This window comes from Natrix helvetica, assembly GCF_964273705.1.
Source record: "Natrix helvetica genome assembly, chromosome: Z".
Taxonomy (NCBI): domain Eukaryota; kingdom Metazoa; phylum Chordata; class Lepidosauria; order Squamata; family Natricidae; genus Natrix; species Natrix helvetica.
This window is the reverse complement of record NC_138554.1, coordinates 114,347,194-114,370,518: the sequence shown is the minus strand read 5'-3', so window position 1 is coordinate 114,370,518 and position 23,325 is coordinate 114,347,194. Positions and strand designations below refer to the sequence as shown.

At 41.1% G+C, this 23,325-nt stretch overlaps 1 protein-coding gene across 1 annotated transcript in view; it reads left to right on the top strand.

The window, feature by feature from the left end:
* LOC309401602 (macrophage mannose receptor 1-like) overlaps nucleotides 1-22,881 on the top strand; it is a gene marked incomplete at both ends in the record, with an annotated part of 64,356 nt that extends 41,475 nt beyond the window's left edge. The window contains 7 exons of the mRNA XM_081970668.1: nucleotides 434-663; nucleotides 1,732-1,897; nucleotides 2,205-2,357; nucleotides 3,618-3,728; nucleotides 17,380-17,580; nucleotides 21,017-21,055; nucleotides 22,655-22,881. Coding sequence (XP_081826794.1) covers nucleotides 434-663; nucleotides 1,732-1,897; nucleotides 2,205-2,357; nucleotides 3,618-3,728; nucleotides 17,380-17,580; nucleotides 21,017-21,055; nucleotides 22,655-22,881 — 1,127 coding nt within the window. The remainder of the gene's footprint in view (nucleotides 1-433; nucleotides 664-1,731; nucleotides 1,898-2,204; nucleotides 2,358-3,617; nucleotides 3,729-17,379; nucleotides 17,581-21,016; nucleotides 21,056-22,654) is intronic.
* Nucleotides 22,882-23,325: the final 444 nt, after the last annotated feature.

The window sequence follows — 23,325 nt, the reverse complement described above, 5'->3', positions numbered from 1 at the left end:
ATTGAATCAGTTATTTAGCCCAAAGGCCTAAACTATTTCCAAAAAAGCACTCTCCTTCTCCTGTACTAGAGATTTAATGAAACAAGAAGTCAACCAAATTGTTTTTTAAACTAATATCTAGACTGAAAGTTATAGGCTGAATGATTAAGTTTATATCTGTACTAGTGTTCAGAGGATATCCTTAGTTCATGAATTCACATATTGAACTAATCAAACATATATATTTAATATTATGCCTCAAGACGTTCTCCTTAAAGTAACTCACTCTATTTGTTTAATGTGCTTTTGATTTTTTAGTATTAAATGTTCTCATACTATGGAACTGAGATGATATTTTAAGAAAAGATAGAAATTAAATATTAAGGGTTTTCAGAATTTAAAAAAAATAGCAGAACTGTATGTGATCTTGACTGATTTTTTTTAAAAAAAATAGGTCCTGAACCTTACTCTGAACCAACAGTTCCAGCATCTCACTATATCAGTTATGGAAATAGCAGCTATTCTATGGTTGGTCCCAAGATGACCTGGGAAGAAGCAAGGAAGAAATGTGAATCTGAAAATGCAAAACTTGCCACCATTGTAGACCCCTATGCAGAATCATTCATATGGCTGCAAGTGCTCAAATATAAGAAGCCTGTGTGGATTGGACTAAGCAGCAAAGAGGTAAGAACAGAATCTATACGTTCACAATGAAGCCCCATATTTAAAATTGTATACTTGAAAAAATTGTCACATAGATAAGGAACTCAAGGAAAGGAGTTTGTGAGACTAGAAGGTGTTGTGGATACAGGTGGTCCCTGTTTAGCAACTATATTTGGGATTGGTGACTTAAACAGAAAGATCACTAAGTGAAACTGCAACTTTGATTATTATGATCTTAAGGTTGTAAATGCAAAGATTAGTCATAAAGATACTCCTTTATCACTGTTGTAAGTGCCAAGATCACTAAATTAGGCACCTGACTTGACATATATGTGACCATTTCCTAAATGGACCTTGAAGACTAAATGCTTTGGTAGAATTGATTTATTTCTGTAATTGATTTATATTGTTTCCACTTTAAGCAGTTCTGGGTGGTCCTCTCCTAATCACTACAACCAAGACTAACAGAACTAAATGACGTTGTCACACCATGTTTCACTAAATGGGTGCTTTGCTTAGCAATGTAAATCCCTGTCCCACTTAAGAGTTTTTTATTTATTTATTTATTTTAAATTTTTTATTGATTTTAAAAGTTTTACAAGGAAAAAGGGGTTAAGAGGTTATGGAACATTTTGACAGCTACATCATGTGGGGGGAGGGAGAAGCCCCCCCCCCCCCGGGTCCCGCAACTTTTACAAAAAGGAAAAATAAAAAGCTATGAACATTTACATAGATATTAGCAGTTTTAGGTTTAACAAAAAATCGTCAGTATGTTTCAATCATTTTACTTTTGTCACTTCCTTGAAAGTACATTGTAACAACATTTGAAATAGTGTTTCAATTCACTTTTGTGACCTGAGTCTTCTAGTTGTCCACTGGCAGAGCCTCAGCCCCTCCCTGCTTTGTTTCTTGTGTAACATCCCCCACGTCACCTAAGAGAGAAGTGTGTTTTTTCATGAAAGCCTCTGCTTCCACAACTGTGTTAATTCTTAGAGTTATTAAGTGAGGACTGGCTATAGTGAAATTAAATCAATAATACTTTTTCATTGCACTTCCTGTAATTATTCCCTTATGCATTTTGGTTTTCAGAGTGATGCTAGGTACAAGTGGATTAGTAACTGGAGGCTAGTGTACACTAACTGGGCTGCCGGAGAACCATTGCATAAGGTAGCCTGTGTCTACCTAGACACTGATGGTTATTGGAAAACAGCAAATTGCAGTGAAAAATACTTCTCTGTTTGCGAGAGATATTATGGTAAGAAAAATATATAGACATAAATAATATGTCTATTTTAATAGAGTTTGTGAATTGCACTAATTTTCAGTTAGTACCTAATTACTAAAAAGTGGCTCATATCAACAAAAAGATAAGATAAATTTTCAAAAGCAGGTGGTTATTAAAGTTTCAAACAGAAAATGACACATTTATTTTATATCTTGCTCTGTTTTTTCACTATACTGCTTATTATTATTATTACTATTATTAATCATTTTCTTAGTAACACATTATTAAAACATATGCATTTTATTTAATAAAGAAAAACATATTTGTTTCATAACAGGTGTAGTGCCAACTGAGATTCCACAGTTGCCAGGAAAATGCCAAACCTCTAAAAACAACCATATATCTTGGATACCTTTTAGAGGTCATTGCTATAAAGTTTATGTTTCAAAGAGATCTTGGCCAGCAGCTGTCCTGATGTGTACTCAGATAGGTTAGTACCATTTTCAGCTACATAATAATAGCAATATTATTCCATGCTTAGGGAAATTGCTAGTGTGTACATTATGGCTTGCCAGTTGCACAGTGGCAGATAGGACAGCATTCCAGAGGGTTAACAACAAGAGTAGGATACAAAGCAATGGGTGAAAGCTCATTAAAGAGATAGCTGACCTAGATCTAAGGAGAAATTTCCTCACAGTGAGAACAATTAATCAATGGAATCATTTGTCTACCCAAATTTTGGGTGCTCCTTTACTGAAGGGTTTCAAGGAAAGTGTAGACATTCATTTGTCTGGATGAAATAAGGACTCCTGCCTTGGGCAGGGGGCTGGGCTAGAAGACCTCTAAAGTCCCTTCCATCCCTATGATTTTATGATGCATTTGTGCTGATCCTTTGGGCAAATGCTGTTCAGCTTCAGGAGTGAATCAAGAGAGATACTTTGATAAAAATACAGAATGTGCCTGAGTACTTGTCATTTATTTTTTGCCATCATTTTATTCTGTTTCTATAGCTAATGACATACAAACTCATCAAATTACATCATAATTTTATGTAATAATGAATTTATTATAATATATTTTCTTTTATAGAAGAAAATCATTTATATGATATCGGAAAACAATAATTGTAATTTTTGGAAGCTTTTATTTTTAAGCACCTTAAAAATAGAAAATATTTTGAAATATCAGCTTTTTTGGAAGACTTGCTAGTTTTCCTGATTTTTTTAAATATTTTGGTGGGGCTTTTCAAATACTGTGGAGAATTTAGAACAAAATAAATTTGTCTTTCCAATAAAGGAGAATAATTGTAAGCTTGATTACTTTTTTTACATGTTTTGTTACCCAAATCAGATAGCATCATCAATGCTGCATTGATGATGTTACCAAGTTTGGGTAATGAACATATGCAAGAAAACAACCAAGCTCAGAGAGCACCAGGGTCTCTTGATTCCATTGCATTGTGCAAAATACTTTTCTTGCAGAATGTTTGCTTAAATTACCAGGTTTTACTTTTTGCATCATTATACCCAAAGAATAAACTGCCATGGCTTTCATCATAAACATATTAAACAATACAGAACTAATTGGTTTTTGAAAGAAGACTATTTGCTTCTTTTAGATATTCAAAATAAAAATTATTGCTTGTGCTGGACAATAAATTATTGACCATGGTTTGTGGATTGGCCCTCTTTTGGTGGCATGGGAATAGAACCTGTTGATGAGCTTTTTTTATTTATCTTATGTTTCATAGGTGGTGCCTTGACTTCAGTTGAAGACTCAGATGAATTACAATTTTTACAGGAACAAATGGGAAAACTTGAATATGCAGATTTTTGGATAGGCTTGTTCAAAAATATGGATGGTAATTATATAATTCTTATGTATCTATATAGATAGTAATAATAAAATAGTAATAATAACCCCCCATTGAAACACTATCTTGACATGGTTATGGGACTTGTGAGCTCTGGGGAAGATGAGCGGTATGCCAGATGTTCAATCATAACAGACAGATCTCATCAGAGATGCTGGACAAAGAGTGTCTCTCCCAAAAACAAAATGGGAAATGTGATTTATAGAAACTCATACCAGATCAGTCATCATCCTGGACAAAAAAGAGAGTGAACGACATCTTAATGTTGAGACTCAATGGAAGAAATACCATCAAGGCAATTAACACCTGGGGAATTCTAGTCATTAGATACTGTATACATCTGGAATAGTGAACTGAACTCAAGCTGAACTGGAAGTCATAAATAGGAAGACCATTAAAAGGACAGTGAATCTTGCCCTTAATTCATGTAACAATGTGGACAGACTTTATTTATTGAAGAAAATAGGTGGGCATTAAATGTTTCGAGTACACCGGACAGCTGAAGAAGAAAAAAGGGCATTGGAAGAATATCTAAAGTGAGGAAGAATGAAACTAATATGCCACAAAGGCTTAACTGAGTCCTGGAAAGACCTAAATAGCATACAAGAAAAACAAAGTGAAGAACATTAAAGAGGCATGAAAAGGCAAAGTATTGCAGGTCCAATATATAAAAAAATAGCAGGCAAAGTAGATAACAACAAGACTGGCAATGGCTGAGTGTAGGAAAGTTGAAGAAAGATATTGAGGGGCCAATTCTGTCTGCACAAGACCAAGCCTTAAGGACACATTCATACAAAGCCAGAATTGAGAAGACAGCAACAGAGAGAAAATGCTGCCTCTGCAAAGAAGCTAAAAAAGCAATGGACCATCTAATTAACTGTTACAAGAAGATCAAACAGACTGACTATACAAACAATGGCATGACAAAGGAGCAACAATGCTGCATTGGAAGATTTGCAAGAAATACCACTTTCAAGCAATTTTCAAGCTGGTGGGACTACAAATAGATAAAAAATGAAGAAGTTAAAGTGCTCTAAGACACTTTTGAATGTTCTTAGAATGTAAGCAGATAAGCACTTGACACATAATAGCTGTCTTAACAATTATTACTTTAAAGCTTCAATAGTGGATGTGGCAGTACCTGGAGACAGCAAAAGAGAGAAGAAGGGAAAGAACTGGAGAAAATCACAAAATACAAAAGCCTCAAATAGAACTAGAACAACTCTATCAAATGGCGGTTGTCAGCATTTTTGTGTGTTCTGGGGTCATGGTTTGTTCCGGTTGCCTTTTGAGGTTATCTATGTTGTGCTACTATTTGTTCAATCTGAGGTGAGCAACCATGGTCATTAAACGTATCATTTTTCAGCCATTTGTTTGAGCTATTTTCCATCCAACTGTGCAGTTCATTGGAGGCTTGTATTTTGAGTAAAAAGGGTGTTGGTACTTACCTGATACGCCTCTTCTAATAGGGTGGAGACCACATCCATCCATGGGTTGACATTGTCTGCCTTTGGATTGGACTGAGTCTGATTAAATATAGTTAAGACATGCCCCCTGTTGCTAGCCTTACCCAGCTTTTCGGCGAAGAAGAACTTAGACAGATTCAGCGTGTCATCAAACATTAACTTTAGTAAACAATAACTCATCAGCAATTAAGTCTTATCAAACCACAACACGACAATAAAGAACTTGAACCATAACCCTCCTTGAGGTGCATAAACCCATGATACCAAGGGTATTTCAGAACAGTTCGTAATGCAGATCAGTTGTATAGTAGGGAGGTGATGGATGCTATCTCCACCCTATTAGAAGAGGCGTATCAGGTAAATATCAATGCCCTTTCTCAATAGAGGTGGAGATAGCATTCATGCATGGGATATACCCAAGCCTATTGTCCCTACAGGAGAGATCCAGACTGATCTGAAACAGGTGTTGCCAAATGAAATGCTTGTAAGACCCTGCAGCCAAATGCCGCCTCTGCAGATGCAAATTTATCTAATTTATAGTTGGTAATGAATGGGGATGGTGAAACCTAGGTGGCCGGCCTGCAGATCTCATCTAGAGAGGCTTGGGTTGCCCAGGCTGCCGAAGTAGCCGCACTTCTAATAGAGTGCGCAGTTATGTCTCTAAGCACCAGCTCATGTTGTAAATTGTATGCTATACAGCTATGCAGATGCGAAGCCACCTGCCAATGGTTGAGGCAAACACCTTCCGGTCTAGTGTCATTGGCTGGAATGATACAAAAAGTGTTTCTGACCTCCTTGTCACGATGTTAAAAAGTTTGCTAGGCCTGAACTGCCTGAATTGACACTCAAGAGTTAAACTAAGAAAGCTTTATTGCGCAGGTCATAAAACAAAAAAAGGTTCTTATCTGAAAGTGATTTATTGCGCACGCGTAACACATTCCAAAATTCCTCTCTTCTTTGTTCAGCAGCCAACTTTGGCTAACGAAGCTTTTCATTATCAAAATGTAACCAATTAGTTATTTTCTGTTTTATTTTATTATTAAAGTTTGTTTATTAATTAGAATACTTTTAAAGATTTATTTTTCTCAATATCTCAAAAGATATGCTGAAGGGAATCAGCCACGGTCCATCGGTCTCTAACAGGGTGTTTTTTTCCCCTGACAACTTGGTAGCAGAGGTTTGGCTGACAACTTGGTAGCAGAGTTTTGGCTTTTTGATGATACCAGCTGAGATGGTTACAATTTATGGCTGTATTTTCCCTTCATGCTATCTAAAGATAACCGACTAAGCCTAATTAGCAATGTCGGAGAAAAAGAAAAAAAAGAAAAAGAAAGATGGGGCGAGCACAGATGGATCAGCTTCCTCTGACAAAGAGGCTCCCTCGGACACAGAGAAGCAAGATCAAAACGTGCTTCAGGAACAACAAATTCCTTCAGGTGCCGAGCCAAATATGGGAGAAGGAGCTACAGGACGCGACATCCACGAAACGAGGTCAGTGGTTCCTCCTTCTAAAATATCTCCAGGAGATTATGAATTTTTGGGGGCCAAGCCAAAACTTCCCACTCTGCCAGAGCCACTCCATTCCCAGACCCTCGCAGATTATCAAACGATTGATGAATGGCAACTGCCGGCAGAGTTAAAATCCTCCCACGCAGAAAGCAAATTTTATAACATCTCCCCAGATGAGCAAGAAATGCAAAGCTATCTAGATCAAATAGAACTGTTTGAAAAATATGCTAAGGAGGCGAGAGTGTGTTTTGAAGAGATAAGGCGAAGTAGAAGAAGCTCCCCCACTCCCAAAATGTCTGAGGACGCCATCTTGTCTTCTTCAAAACAACAGCCTAAGACACACCCCACAGAGTTCATTGGTCAATTAGAACAAAGAGACATGTACACGTCACCGAGGTCACGTGGTCCCTTTGAGTCAACTGAACTCCCGCATACGTATAGAAAGGAGAGGCAGCCAAGAAGTGAAGCTGCACTGCCATCTGCTGGCGGAAAAAAATTATTACAGCAAAAGATTAAGCAATTGGACCAGATTTTCAGAGATATGTCTATGAGTCCTTTAGAAGCCAAAACTTTGTCTCCAAAGGTTAAGTCTTCAACACCTCCTGGCGGTGTGGAATTCTCCCTAGATGGAATAAGGCAAAGCCAGAGGCGAATTCGAGGAAGCCAATTTGATGTTGCCACGCAAAGGCCAATGATGCAACCCCAGCATCCCCTGGTTCAACAACCAGATTTGCAACCAGAGCAACAAATTGTTCCTCAGCAGGTATTCACAGTCACCCCCTTGACTGGTGAGTCCAAATTAAAGGAGTCAGGAGAGAATTATAAAGCCTGGGTCAGTGAAATTGCGCTCTTGCTTCGAAGAGAAGGCACACATTCCATGGTTTTTGATCCTCCCCGTCAACCCTGGACACCTGCAATAAGAAACCTTGAAAACAGAGCTATCACGACTTTACTCATGTCAATGGAAATTGAGATCCAAGGTATCTTTCCACCTGATGCAACTGCCCAAGAAATATGGGCTATTTTGGAAGATTGCTACAGGCCCGTTTCAATTGAATCCTCATGTTTGCTCATGTCTGAGTTCCATGGTTCGAAGTTGAAACCTGGTGAACGAATTGGTGGACATTTGACCAAACTGAAAAGAATGAGAAGTGAATTGAGACAAAATGGCCATGTAATCGATGATATCCAAATGATTAGCATCATCATTAACTCATTGAATTATGAATGGAAAGATGCTGTTGCAAAGATTAACTACGTGCCTATTGCTCAACGCACAGTTAACCACGTTTGCAGACTTTTAGTGGAAGACGAAGCTATCAGGTTAGCTACCCCACATCTGCAACGGCCTCCAGCACCGAAGGCTCCAGCCAGACGTCCCTTCCGAGGAAGAGGCTACGCTCCAAGGATGCCAAAATGCTACACCTGCAACCGTGTGGGACATGACACCCGGGATTGTCCCCAACGAGTTCCAGCTCCCGCCACGTACCAGCCCAGAGGAACAGATTCCAGAGGCAGAGGTAGAGGCGGAAGACAAGGTCGTCGTGGTCCAAGGCGTGATCCACAAGCTCCACTTGCAACACTGGCCATAACCAACGTTCCACAACCTGATCCAAAGTTCGACAGACGTCTTTTGTGGACTTTAGATAGTGGAGCAGCTGTGCACGTTACCCACAGAAGGGAACTTTTCACAGAAATGGGCGAACCAGAGCCCGAGTATCGAGAACTGTATTCCTTCACCAACCACACTTGCAAGGTTATGGGAAAAGGAACTGTTTACATTGAAGAGCTCGATACACACATCCCTGATGTTTATTACATACCTTCAGCAACCAGTAATTTGCTTAGTCAAAGTCACTTGTCTAGAGAGTTAAAGTTCCAGGTTCACCACCTCGAAAAAGCAAGTTACTTAGTTAAAGATGGTGATATTGTTGCTGAAACCATGCTGATTGGTGGTGTTTATTACTTAAAGCCAAAGCCTAAAGGGCAAGCACAGGCAAGTATGCAAACTCCAAAAAGGCACAACGCAAACCCAGAGAGAGTTGTCCCAGAGAGAGAAAGCGTTACTGTGCCAAAGGCTCCTAAAGCCAACAAACAAAGAAAACAGAAACAGATTGCTCAAAGTAAGCCTGAGGGTCCTCATGAAACTGTTAATGTTGAGAATTCACTAACTGGTAAACCTTTGCATTCCAGGTGTATTCACAAGTGGCACAGAAGATTGGGGCATGCCAGTTTCCGTGTTCTTAGAAAGATGCCGGAGTTCGCAAAAGGTTTGGATCTAAAGGGGTGTAAGGTGTTTTTGGATTGTGCGGTTTGCAAAAAGGCTAAATCCAAGGCGGCTGCAATTCCCAAACACGCTACACGCCGGTCAACACGCATTTTTGATTTGGTACACACTGACATAGTGGGTCCTTTCCCACCAACACTTGGTGGCAGAAAGTATTTTTTAACAATTGTAGATAATCATTCTAGATATGGATTTGTATATCCTATGAGAGAGAAATCTGAGACCTTTCAGATCTTTAAAGACTTTGCAGCGTTTGTTTCTACACAATACCAAGTTCGCATCGCCAGAATCCAGAGTGACCGTGGTGCAGAATTCATGTCTCAGCGTTTCCAGGACTGGATGCGTAAGAATGGAATTCTTCATCAGACATCTGCTCCATATACACCGGCTCATAACGGAGTCGTAGAAAGAAGACAAGGGGTTCTACAAACCATGATGCGTTGTCTTCTAGAAGATGCCAATCTCAGTAACGCATACTGGGGTGAAGCAATCAAATATGCAAATTACATTGTCAACCGTACTTGGAGCAGTGTAATCAATCAAACTCCTTTCTACATGCTATATGGCTACAAGCCTAATCTCAAGAACCTCCATATTTTTGGTTCATATGCTATGGTGAACACTCCCTTAAGTCAAAGAAGAAAGGGAGGTGCAGTAGCAAAGAGACTGAGATTTATGGGTATTGATGATAATTCAAAATGGTACAAATTCATTGATACTAAACATGTGATTGTCATTTCACAATCTGCTAATTTTGAGGAAGACATTGACTGGTCCAGGATTCATTCCAATGATCCTGAAGTTTATTTTCCTAGAGATGGTGTTCCAGATGCCACGCAGCCTGATGACAATTCGCAGGCAGATATTCCTTCTACCAGTTCTTCACAACCTGATGTTCCGTCTTCTCAAGCCGCGGATGCTGATGCTAGCGACGAACGTGAGGACGAGGATGATGATGAAGAAGAAGAAGAAGACTGGACTGATGTTCCTAGACGCTCCAAGAGGGCCACAAAAGGAATCCCTCCACAACGTTATTCATGGCAACTGACAAAATCACCAGTACCTTTGATTTGCAACGTTACTCTTCCTCCAGAGACATTCACACAAATCAAACAGCTTCCTGATTCAGAACAAGACAAATGGTATGATGCAATGCAGGATGAAATGGACAGTTTAAAGAAACTTAATGTATTCACACCTGCAAAACCTCCAGCAAACAAGAAAGTCATTGGCACCCGATGGGTCTACAGAATCAAGAAGAAACCGAATGGTGAGTCTTTATACAAAGCCAGACTGGTAGCTCAGGGTTTCGCTCAACGTTATCCTGAGGACTACACAAACACTTACTCACCAACAGTCAGAACTGAAAGTGTAAAAATTGCTTTAACCACTGCAACTATTCTTGGTTTAGAAGCTTTCCAATTTGATGTGGACACAGCTTATCTACATGCAGACCTAGATGAAGAGATCTACGTGAGAAGCCCTCCAGGATTCCGAAAGCAAGAAGGGGATACCTGGTTCCTGAACAAAAGTCTTTATGGTCTGAAACAGTCAGGTTTAATGTGGTATTTATGTCTTACTGACAAACTAAATTCAATGGGCTTTATTAAGTCCGAAACTGATGAATGCGTGTTCACAAAAAGATCTAACAATGCATATGAGATAATTCTTGTTTATGTTGATGATATTGTTTATATTGGTCCAAATAAGAAAATGAGTGAGATTTTTGCTAAAAGTTTGCAGAGATACTTCACACTAAAATCTTTAGGACACATTAGCACTTATTTAGGTGTTCAAATTGAAAAGACACAGAAGGGGTTTAGTCTTTCACAAGAGGAGAAAATTGACCACATTCTACATCATTGCAACATGAAAGATGCTAGCACAACAAAGACACCCATGCAAACAGATTTTCACAACTTAACACATGAACCAAGTCCTGAGTTCGAGGATCAAACACTCTATCGTTCAGTCATTGGTTCACTATTATACATTAGTAGTTGGACCAGACCTGACATCGCACTTAGTGTTAATCTTTTATCACGACAAGTAGGTAAGGCAACACAATTTCATTGGTCATGCATTAAGAAGTTGTTGAAATACCTAAAACACACTAAACACATGAAGTTATTGCTAGAACCAACACACACTGATCAACCAAAGCTGATTTGTTTTGCCGACGCCGACTGGGCGAGCGACAAGAAGTCACGCAAAAGCACTTCTGGTTACATGATGTTCCTAAATGGTTGTCCTGTTTACTGGCAAGTGAGAAAACAGAGTTTTGTTTCATGTTCATCTACTGAAGCTGAATATGCTTGTGTTTCAGATGCTTGTAATTCTCTAACGTGGTTTGATGCTTTGATCACAGATATCTGGACACGTCCGATTCGACCAATCACCGTGATGGAAGATAATGTATCTGTTGTTTATATTTCTGAGTCACATTTTACAGGTTCTAGGTCCAGACACATTGACATTCGTTATCAAAACACAAAGCAATTAGTTAAGCAAGGTTTTGTTAAATTGCAATATGTTTCTACACATGATCAGATTGCAGACATGCTTAACAAACCACTTGCCGCAAATCAACACGAGTATCTGCGAAAGAAGATGTGCCTTAATTGATGATTTGATGACGTCAGCCCAGACTAGCAAAAGAAGGGGTGTCACGATGTTAAAAAGTTTGCTAGGCCTGAACTGCCTGAATTGACACTCAAGAGTTAAACTAAGAAAGCTTTATTGCGCAGGTCATAAAACAAAAAAAGGTTCTTATCTGAAAGTGATTTATTGCGCACGCGTAACACATTCCAAAATTCCTCTCTTCTTTGTTCAGCAGCCAACTTTGGCTAACGAAGCTTTTCATTATCAAAATGTAACCAATTAGTTATTTTCTGTTTTATTTTATTATTAAAGTTTGTTTATTAATTAGAATACTTTTAAAGATTTATTTTTCTCAATATCTCAAAAGATATGCTGAAGGGAATCAGCCACGGTCCATCGGTCTCTAACAGGGTGTTTTTTTCCCCTGACACTCCTAAAGTCGGAAGTGTGGCTGATATAGATCTTAAGGGCCTGTCGCACATCCAGATTGTGCCACCTTCTCTCCATAGCATATACCTTCCATAGCATATACCTCTGCCCTTTCGGTGATCACCTTGTGCAACACCCAAGAAATCAGCGGGGGAAACACACAAAGAAGGCCAGGGAGACATCGACACCTGAAAGCGTCCATCCCCTCTGCCCCTTGCATCCAAAACCTCACATAGAAGTGGGGGAGCTGTGTGTTGCCTGGGGTGGTGAACAGGTCCATAACTGGCGAGCCGAAGTGCTCCAAGATCAGTTGGAATAGATGAGGATGGAGGTGCCATTCTGCATGGTCCATCTTGGTTCAACTGAGCCAGCCGGCCTGAACATTCTCCGAGATGTGCTCTGCTGTCAATGAAGCCAAGGGCCTCTCCGCCCAGAGGCCAATCCCTTGGCCTCCTTCATGAGTGTCTTGGACTTTGTGCCACCTTGACGGTTCATGTGGGCTTTGGCAGCCACATTGTCCATCAAGACTAGCACGTGTTGGCTGGCAATGGTGCTGAGAAACCTCTGGAGGGCCAGGTAGATGGCTCTGAGTTCCAATCTGTTTATGTTGTGAGTCCTGTCCACCTGGCCTCACTGTCCCTAGGCCATCTGCACCTGCAGATGGGCTCCCCAGCTATATAAACTGGTGTCCATGGTAACCATCACTCTGTGAATGACCCTGAAGTGGCAGCCCTTGGTGATGGCCGTCAACCTCCACCAGCGGAGGGAGTGGAGGACATCTATGGGGACAGTGACCTTCACCAGTGTTGTGTTCCTGTGAGCCTTCTGAAAGGCTAAGAGAAACCACTGCCTCGCTCCAGATAGTGACCTGGATTGCAACAACATATCATCGAGGTAGCATTGGACACACATGGGCAAAGCCCTCAGATGTGCTGCCAATGCTGCCAGCACCTTGGTGAATGCCTGTGGGGTGAAGAAAAGGCCAAATGGCAGGGCTTATACCGATAGTGCCACCGCCGTAACAGAACCTCAAATATTGGCAGTGTTTGGGTAGAATAGGAATGTGCAGGTAAGCCTCCATCAAGTCAATGGATGTGAAGAGGTCATATTCCTGCACCCCTGCTAGAATAGAATGCAAAGAGTGCATTTTAAACCTGTGATATTTTAAGTGACGGTTGAGACGTTTCAGGTCTAGAATTGCTCTCCAACCCCCCGAGGCTTTGGGAATAACAAAAAGAATAGAATAGAAACCCTGATGTAATTGGTCACCCAGAACCAGCTGGACAGCCCTGATGTCCAGGAGGTGTTATATTGCCGAATTCATGAGGGCTTGTCTGTCCAGATTGTGGGACACCAGGCAATGAATAAAGAACCTTGGGGGTGGGGAGAGGAATTCTAGAGCTAGACCTGATCTAATGGTACGCCGTATCCAATCATCAGAGGTAATCTCATCCCATCAGTTGGCAAAGAATGTGAGATGCCCCCCGATGGGTCTGGAGGCCTCGTGTGACCTAAGACTTTTGGAAGTTACATCTCCCGCCCCACCTAAATGGCTTCTTGGCCTGGTTGCCTCTCTGGTATCTATAAGACTGCTGTCTCTGTCTCTGATTATACCCCCCCCCCCCGGTGTGAGCTGAAATCTAAGGAACCATATTCATGGCCCTGAAAGGAGGCATTGTAATCCTGGGGCCAAAATGGCTAGCTCCTGGCAAAAGGTATTGTATGAGAATTCCCTCTTGGGGAAACTGAGGGCAAAATCTTTCTTTTGTCCTTATTTTCTATTAATAATGGCTCTAAAGCCTCCCCAAAGAGTGACCCCCCTTTCTGTTTCATGTCCGCCTGCCACTGGCAGAGCCACAGCAAGCAGCGTGATGTGACAAATGAAGCCATGGCCCTGGACGCAAATCTCGTGGCGTTAAGCATCGCATCAGCTATAAACTGGACTGCAGCAACTATCTTATTCAGATCCTGATGAGCCCTCAAATCCGTTGCCAGGATCCTCTGCTGTAGCTGTTGAAGCCAGAAGAGACACGACCGCAAGATGAGAGATGCTGTTGTTGAAGCATGCACTGCCCAAGCTGCCTTCTGATGACCACACTGTAACGTGAGGTTGACTCTCTTGTCCTCCGGTTTGAGGACCTCTTCTTGCAAACCCAACGTAGTAGTCACCGTGTAGAGGGCTGCCATCGGGGCATCGATCGTTGGGGCCTGCAGGAACTGTCCCAGGTTGTTGGTCACATTGTAGAATTTTTTGTATACAGAAGAAGGTGTAGGGGCTGATGTTGGGGACGGCCATTGCCTCTGCATTACATTGAGGAACAGCTTAGGAGCTGGAACGGTGTCCATCTCCACCATTTGTTCCACAAAAAAGGAATCCTCTGAAGCGGAAGCTGCAATAGGTTCAGGAAGTGGCATCTGTGTCCCGAAACTGGCTGAAGCTTTGGTCTTGGTCAGCAGGGTTTTGAAATGGGCTGGCTGGAACAGATCTGAAAATGAGGCCTTTTCAGGCACTGCCTCTTCGTCCTCAGAGAACTCTGCATCCTTGAGCTCTTCCTCCTCCGACACTGGGGACTGGCTACACTGAGAATGAGATGGTGATATGCCCCCCTACGTAGAAGACCTGGGAACTGCAGTAGGAGGGACCACAGGTGGGGCCACAGGAACCACTGGTAGAACTGCTCCTGCCCTTTGTGGCAACCCAGCTGCCATGCCCTGGCTAATGAGCCAATGCAATAATGTCTTGAATATTGAGCAAGGCTAGAGAGTTCATTGGAAAGCCTGAGTGAAGGCCCACAGCTGTAGGAGTGAAGGTCTATTACTCCCAGAGCCTATATGCTGCTCTGCTAATATATTGCTTTGGAGAACAGAGCCTGATTCCCACAGGCCTTTGTGGGCAAATAGTGGACAAAAGGGCCCTGCCCCACCCCAATAAGGGATAGCTGGAAAGATCTGTTGCTGATGTGAGAGATTTGATCCCCTTTAGATGATAATGAACGGGATCTGTGAAGACGCAATGGGGCCTTGCTTATTGGATGACTTGTCTTGCCCCTTCTCCGCCTTGGAGGCTGATTTTGAAGCTTTCTTAGATTTGGACTGCCCAGCATTTTTCTGCCTTTTTTCGCCCCCTGGAATGAGTCCCAGCCATGGAGGTGGAGGCTTCCACCATTATAATGCCAGGGCTCATTAATCCTTCAGGGTGTAGATAGGGCCTTATTATCCACCACAGCAACCGGCTCAGCCATCTTGTGATCGCTAGACTAACAAAATGGCATCTTGCGCCCTTTCTAATGCCCGCTGTCACTTTGTGCTTTGTGGGATTATTCTCCCTTATGGCCAGTGTAGCTGTCAAACTTTTGTGCAGGGCCCAGGGCTGTCTCTCACCTGCCACTCTTAAAGCGCTCCCACTGATCATAATAATCCTGATCGCAGCGCTTTGCAAAACTCTCCACAAGCGCTGCCAATGAAGCCTGACCACAAGAGATCAAAGGGCTGGAGCTAGAATTGGCGCAGCTGTGTTTTAAATTGCACGCTCCTCAAATGGCGAAAGACCCAGCCGCCCAGGTGATTTCTCTTTGTTGCTGCCTCCGGGAGCTAGCGGCGAGAGTTGAGCTTGAAAGAAAGTGCAGCAGCATGCGAGTCTCAGCCATGGCACCCTCAGCAAGCTGTCAAAGTCTCAACTTCATGGGGCAGCCCCTGCAATCACAGAATCAAGAATCAATCGCAGAATCAATCACAGATCGTTGAAACGATCTTGTTAGCTGGATAGAGGAGGAGTTTGTGCCGATGTAATGGCACAGACAAAGAGCGCTCCACTCTATCCACCTTGTCACCTGACAATCAGAGTTTCCTCAGGGCGAGCAATGGGCACAAGGCCCTTCCACTCTAGTCTGGCTCACAGTTATAACAATGTCAGGCTTACTTCCTCAATCCAGGCAAGGTATAGAAACAAATCAATGTAAATAATTATTCTACCTACACTATTATTAATAATCCTATCAAGAAGCTAATGATGACATGACCATCCTCGAAGTGGACTGAGTCAAAAAGCTGGATAAGGCTAGCAACGGGGTGGGGGGGAGTCTTAACTATATTTAATCAAACTCAGTCCAATCTGAAGGCAGACAATGTCAACCCATGCATGGATGCTATCTCCACCTCAGGGGTGGGTTTCAATTGGTACAGAGTGGTATGGCTGTACTGGATGGTGAAATTTAGCGTGCCTTCCCGTACCCATTGGTCAGGAGGCCCTGTACCAGAATGCTCCCTCCACTCCTTCACTCTTTCACTCACCCTGCCCATCCTCATCATGCTGCCAAAAAGTTCTCAGAAGAAGAACTAGAAGAAGAAAGAACTGGTGAGTGGCTGGGGTGGGGTGGGGAGTATGCTGAGGAAGAGGGAAGAGGCACAGGGTCTGCTGGAAAAGTGTGTGTTGTGCACAGGCTGTGAGCTTTAAAAATGTCTGAGTGAATCCAGGAAGAGGGAAGAGGCAGAGGGGCTGGAAGTATGAGTGTAAGGTGATCAGTAATGTTGAAGACCGGCAAAGACAGCCATATTTCCTCTGTAAGTAGCTGTTTTATTGTTTTGTGTACTTATTTTATTCTTATTTAAGTAGTAAGTACACAAAATAACAAATTTCCTTTTTTATATCTTCTTTTGAAGGTCATTGTTTGGGCCAAATAATTCAGTGACATCGACTTGGCCACTCCCACCCAGAAACATAACTGCCAAGCCACTCCCACTCAATCTCATGACTGCCAAGCTACTCCCACCCAGTCACATGATCAACAAGCTACTCCCGCCTGGTCACATGACCACCAAGCCACTCCCACAAAACAGGCCACAACTACAGAATAGGTTCTAAAAAAATTTGAAACCCATCACTGCTCCACCTCTATTGAGAATAAAGTATAATATGTAGTGGTGACCATAGTGCCAAAGGAATTCATGCAGAAGGAATAGTTGTTGCTTGGTGGAGTTTTGCCTTCCTATTTGCAAAGATCTCCTGTGTGTGCCAGGGGTGGGTTCCTACCAGCGTTGGTACCGGTTCACTTTGCGTAGGCTTCACTGCCAGTTCCGGTGTGAACTGGTAGAAACCCACCTATGATATGTACTTTATAAAACATTTAATTCCCATAGTGGTTCTTATAGAAGTCAGTATCTATAGCTCAAGTTTGAACTGCAGAGTCAAGGGTGCTCTCTGAACTTTGTTGTTTCCTTGTAAATGTTTCATCACCCAACTAGGTAAAATCATCAATGTGAGTGTTAATGTATTTCCATAGCATATACCTTTTCATCACCGTGCAGTTATTTCCCTTTTTAATCATTATGCTGTTTTTTGTTTTATTAGGAGAATGGTTATGGCAAGATAACAATGAAGTTGCTTTTGTCAACTGGAATGAACCAGAATTAAAATCTCTACAGTCTGATAGTGAAGAGGACAATGCAGATCTTAACAAGTGCATTTACATGAATAGTGATTCTGGGAAATGGTTCACCGGGCACTGCCATTATTTTGAAGTGAGACCATTTATTTGTAAAAGAAACAAAAGTAAGTGTCATTATCATTATCACAATATTAGACTGAAAATGAGATTTGTGCAGTGAATAGACATTAAATTATATGGTTTCCTATAATATTCTAACCCCTCTGTTTTCTTCCTAGGTAGGTGTTCCTTAGAATTATTCTTACCATTTTATTATCTGCTCACTTTTAAATATATCCAAAATATTCAAAGTTTTTCTGTGTTTATAATTCCTTGATGGACAGGTTTTTCTATCTATCTATTTTTAAAGACCTCATCCTGATCTATATATACTGTCTTTTGCTGTTGTTATCAGTGCTCTTTGTCTTTTTAGACAACTAATAATAATTTATATGCTGTAAGTACATAATCTTTCTTTTTCTCCCTTCCCCTTCCTTTTCTTTTCTATCAAACTGTCTGAATTGTCATTTTTATCCTAGGTTTATTTCTTTTTCAAATAATGTGTTAGGTGAAATATAATAAAAGTAAAAAATAGAATCAATGACAAAATATATTTATTTTTGCTTCCAGTTATTGAATGACAAATGTTAATATACATAATTAAGTTTATTATCTATATCAGGGCTATCAAACTCCCAGCCTGCGGGCAGATACATTGCATGCTGACCATGCCCAGTTTAGCAAAGGGGGAAAAAGTCCTGATACATCACATGCTGCCACTACGACGACATGAGTTTGACATCCCTGATCTGTATAATATACTTGATGGTGTGGTAGAATGTACTACTGCAGGCTAATTCTGCTGCCTGCTGCTACGTCTAAGCAGCTCAAGGTTGACTCAGTCTTCCAACATTCTGAAGTCAGTAAAATGAGGAATGAGATTGTTGGGGGCAATATGCTTACTCTGTAAACAACTTAGACAAGGCTGTAAAGCACTCTGAAGTATATAAATCTAAATGCTATTGCTGTTGATATATTCTTAGCAGTATAGTTTTAATAAACAAAGATTCATTTCCATCAGTTGTTGTTCCTTAAGTATTAGATCAACTGTTTTATGGCATTAGTAATCTATTATTCACTGAACCGAATAAAAACAGTGTCAACAACCAATGTTTGTTTCATAACATTTAAGGCAAATGACTAATGTAGGAGGGTTTGCATTGCTTTGTAAATGTTATTACTTCTGAAATTTTGTATTTCTAGCTGCCTATTCTGTCTATACCAGTGATGGCGAACCTATGGCATGCGTGGCATGAGGAGCCATTTGTCAGGGCACGTGAGGCGCTGCCCTGTCAGCTGCCAGCGCGCATGTGCGCAATGGCCAGCTGAATTCACCCTTTTTTAAAGCCATTTTTCGCCCTCCCCAGGCTCCAGAGCCTTTATAGGAACCTGGGGAGGGCAAAAGAGCCTCCCCCCCGCAGGCCCTCCAGAGGCTTCATGAGCTCCCCTGAAGCCTCCGGAGTGCAAAAAAACAGCCCTATGGGCAAACCGGAAGTTTGGGAACGGACTTCCAGTTTGCTCAGAGGTTCATTTTGACTGCTCCGGAGGCTTCAGGGAAGCATCCTGAAGGTCCCTCAAGCCTCTGGAGGGCTTCCGGGGGGCGGGGAAGGCTGTTTACACCCTCCCCAGGCTCCTATAAAGCCTTTGGGGAGGGCAAAAAAAGCATGCAAAAAATGGGGGGTCGGCCTGTGTGCACGCATGCGCACTGGAGGGGGTCACACATTGCATTATGGGTGCAGTGCACAGCACACTACCCCCCTGCGCTCCCCCCACTTATGGCACATGAGCCAAAAAAGGTTCGCCATCGCTGGTCTATACACTCAAATATTGCTGTCACTTTTTGTGTCTTAATTCATTCCTGATAGATACTTTAAACATGGTTTAGAATATTTCCTGTAATGAATATCCCATGAATTCAGATTCCTATCAAACAATATAAACTTTAATGAAACTCAGATATATATGAAAGAAATTTTAAGATGTTGTCTTAAAGTATATAGCTGTCTCTTTTGAATTCATAAAATTTGCTAACATTCAGTATGAAAATCTGCTGTGATTCAGAGAATTCATTTTTCAAAATTGCCTTGCATATCCTTCTTTGTTGTTAAATTAAGGGTGTGCAGTAACACATTTATTTATTTATTTGTTTTTTATTTGTTTATTGAATTTGTATTGCTGTATATTCACCCATGGCGACTCAAGACAGCTTACAGAATATAGGACCACATTTAAAACAATAAAAACTAATAAAAAATATCAAATAAATTAAGATAGTACAGTATAACAAAATCACTCCCCATCTCCCCCTCCCCGTCCCGGTGACAGCTGATCACATGAGCCATTTAATGGGATCCATCACGCTCTGGGTTCCCCAGGCCTGCTGGCAGAACCAGGTATTCAGCACCTTCCAGAAGAGTATATAGAGTGGGGACCATTCTAATATCTGGGGGAATGATATTTCAGAGAGAGGGAGCCACCTTCTTCTGGATCTCACCAGGTATATCTCCCTCAGGGATGGGACGCACAACATTCCCTTCCTCCCTGCTCTGATGGGCCAGGTAGATGTGACCAGCAACAGACGGTCCCTCAGATAACCTGATTCCAAACCATGAAGGGCTTTAAAGGTGACAACCAGCACCTTGAATTGCACCCAGAAGCAAATCGGCAACCAATCCAGCTCCCGTAGGAGAGGTGATATGTGTGCATACCAGGTGATATGTGTGTACACCGGGGTCTGCACAAAACCATGTGGGCTGCTATATTTTGCACCAACTGGAGCTTCCGGATGCTCTTCAAGGGCAGCCCCGTGTAGAGCATGTTGCAATAGTCAAGACGGAAAGCGACTAGGATGAGTGACTGTGAGTAGGGACTGTTGGTCTACGAAAGGGCATAACTGGTGCACAACCCACAGTTGTGCAAAGCCACTCCTGGCCACGACTGCCACCTGCTCTTTGAGCAGGAGTCGTGAGTCCAGGAAAACCCCAGGATCTGTTTGGGGTAGTGCCACCCTATCCAAGACCAAATGTGGAAATACTCCTGAGCCAATGAACCCCAAACCCAGAGCCACTCCAACTTGCAAGGCTTTAGTTTCAACCCATTGCTCCCCATCCAGCCCCTAACAGCCTCCAGGCACTGTGAGAGGGAGGACACGGCATCACTTAATTCACCACGGGCCGAGACATACAGCTGAGTATTATCAGCATATTGGTGATATCTCAGTCCATGGTGACAGATGATCTCGCCCAGCAGCTTCATATAAATGTTGAACAGGAGCAGAGAGTCCTGAGTCGTGTGGAACCCCATAAAGTAGTGGGTGAGGGCTGGATCTCTCCCCTCCTATCAACACTGACTGAGAGCGGTTGAAGAGAAAGGAATGAACCAGGTTAGCACAAGGCCTCCCACTCCCATCCCCTGACGCTGCCCCAGGAGAAAACCATGGTTGATGATATAGAAAGCATCTACATTAATTATATACTGAAACCATATTTGATTATTTTCTAGTTATTGAAGAATCAACTCTAAAGTCTACAGCAATACCAGGTAAGAAAGTAATTTTTTTTAAAGGTAAGAATGTTATTTTTAAAATTTAGTAATAAAATTTTCATATCTGTGAACTAAAAATTCTAATATAGGTCAAATGTAGCGGAATATATATATTTTGTAGATTAAAAAATTTAGATGACAAAATATATTCAGTGTTGTTATGAAAACTTATTTTATCTCCAGTCAGTTGTTACAATAGTCATGTTTTACATAATATTTCCTATATTAATAGAGTGGAAGCTATGTAGATCATTGTGATGGCTACCTATTGCATTTTATATTCTTCAGACCTTGAAATGTTGGTAGCTGCTGCCAAATATCACAGCTGTGAATGAAAAACCATCTATCATGGTTCCGAGTAATGGCCCCAATCAATTCAGGACTCTGAATCTGTAGCTTTTCTCAAAGATCCATTTTATTGGATACATCACATACGTTCAAATGTAAATTCAACTCTGAATAATTCCCACACTTTGGCATAATTAAAGAATAGTTACTACGTACCAGCCTTGGGTCACAGGTCACATTAACTAACCGAACAGGTGATGAACTTCTCAGCACTCCCTTTTGTCATTGCTACGGGACATTCAGCTGGCCTTGGTTTTCACAAGCCTTATCACTGTTATGTCTGGAGCTTTGGAGGAAAACATTCTACATGCCATAAGTCATGGCATGGCAATTAAGAAACAAATTAGAGGAAAAATATGGCTTCAGCTAGAGTCATTTCGAGAGTTAACACCATTATATTTTTAAGGATATATCATGAAATTACCTTACCTTTTTATATTTGGTAAAAAAAAATTAAATGACAGTTCTGTGTTATTGCAGCAGAGAAATTAAAGAGAGACAGAGAGAGAAAAAAGATATTTTTTTTAAAGTCAGCTGGAGATATTATAAAAATCTAATTAAATCTCTAAGAAGTTTTATTCCCCAGTGTCAAAGCCTAGAACTGTATTCCTAACTTCTCCTGCTATCTATGATCATTTGGATGATCTCATATTTATGAAACCAAGTCTTGAAAGTCCACCTTCTTCAGTTAATATGATTGAATAATTATTATTATTTTCGGTTAATTATGATTATTTTTAGTTCCCAAAGAAATAATTAGCAAGAAGTGATAGCCATAGCAATGTGCAATTGTTTTTGCTATGGAATAACGCACATATCTAACACTGAGCTTTACATCAAAAGACTGTCAATTCAGTCCTTATCTTCCACAGTCAACATATATCAATTTCCTTTGGAATCTGTAATAGACAGGAAAAGTATTAAATTTACTTCCTTTTACTGAGTTACAGTTCACAGATTCTTGGGGCTGATAGTTGTCTTGTTGGCTCTGCCTTTATTAGACTATTTCTAGCTAGAATGCAATCTCTCTTGGCTTCTTTGTCACTGGGAAAAAAAACTTAAATCAGAGATTTATCATTTGTGGTGGTTGTTAGTTGCGAAGTCATGTCGAACCCTTCGCGATCACATGGACCATGTTCCTCCAGGCCTTCCTATCCTCTACCATTCCCCGGAGTCCATTTAAGCTCACACTTTATCATAGTTTTATCATAATATATTCAGTGCTTTTTCTTCTCTTTGGTATTTTAGGGCAGAAAGGAGTGACACCTCTACCAACACATGGCACAACTATGATGATAGTTATCCCAATTATCTTTATAATCATCGGTGCAGGAATCGCAGCCTATATTTTCTACAGAAGAAGAAACAGAGCACAACAAGTCTCTGCTGGATTTGACCATTCTTTGTATAGTGACAATGTGGTTATTCTTCATAAGGATTCACAATCTCTTGAAGGCAACAAAGAACTAAATTAACAAATATAACTGGTGTATGGCACAGTTGTGATGAAAGTTATCCCAGTTATCTTCATATGCATCGGTACGATACAGGATTTGCATCCTATATTTTCTACAAAAGAAGAAATAGACCACATGTCTCTGCTGGATTTGACAATGATTTGTAAAGTGACAACATTATTATTCTTCATAATGATTCATAATCTCTTATACAGAACAAATAATTAAATTAAGAAATACTGTTGACAGATCCCATTGGATACTATACATTCAAAATTTAATGTATTGGATTACACTGTTTATAATTTTTTACTTTGCAGTATTTGAAAAAGTCTAGATCCTATCACAACAGGCATAGGCCAGACCAGGGATGGGTTCCTGCCAGTTCTAACCACTTCTATAGAAGAGGTTCCACAAATCTACCGTGCCATTTAGAACCGGTTCCAGCTCTCTCCCCCCCAA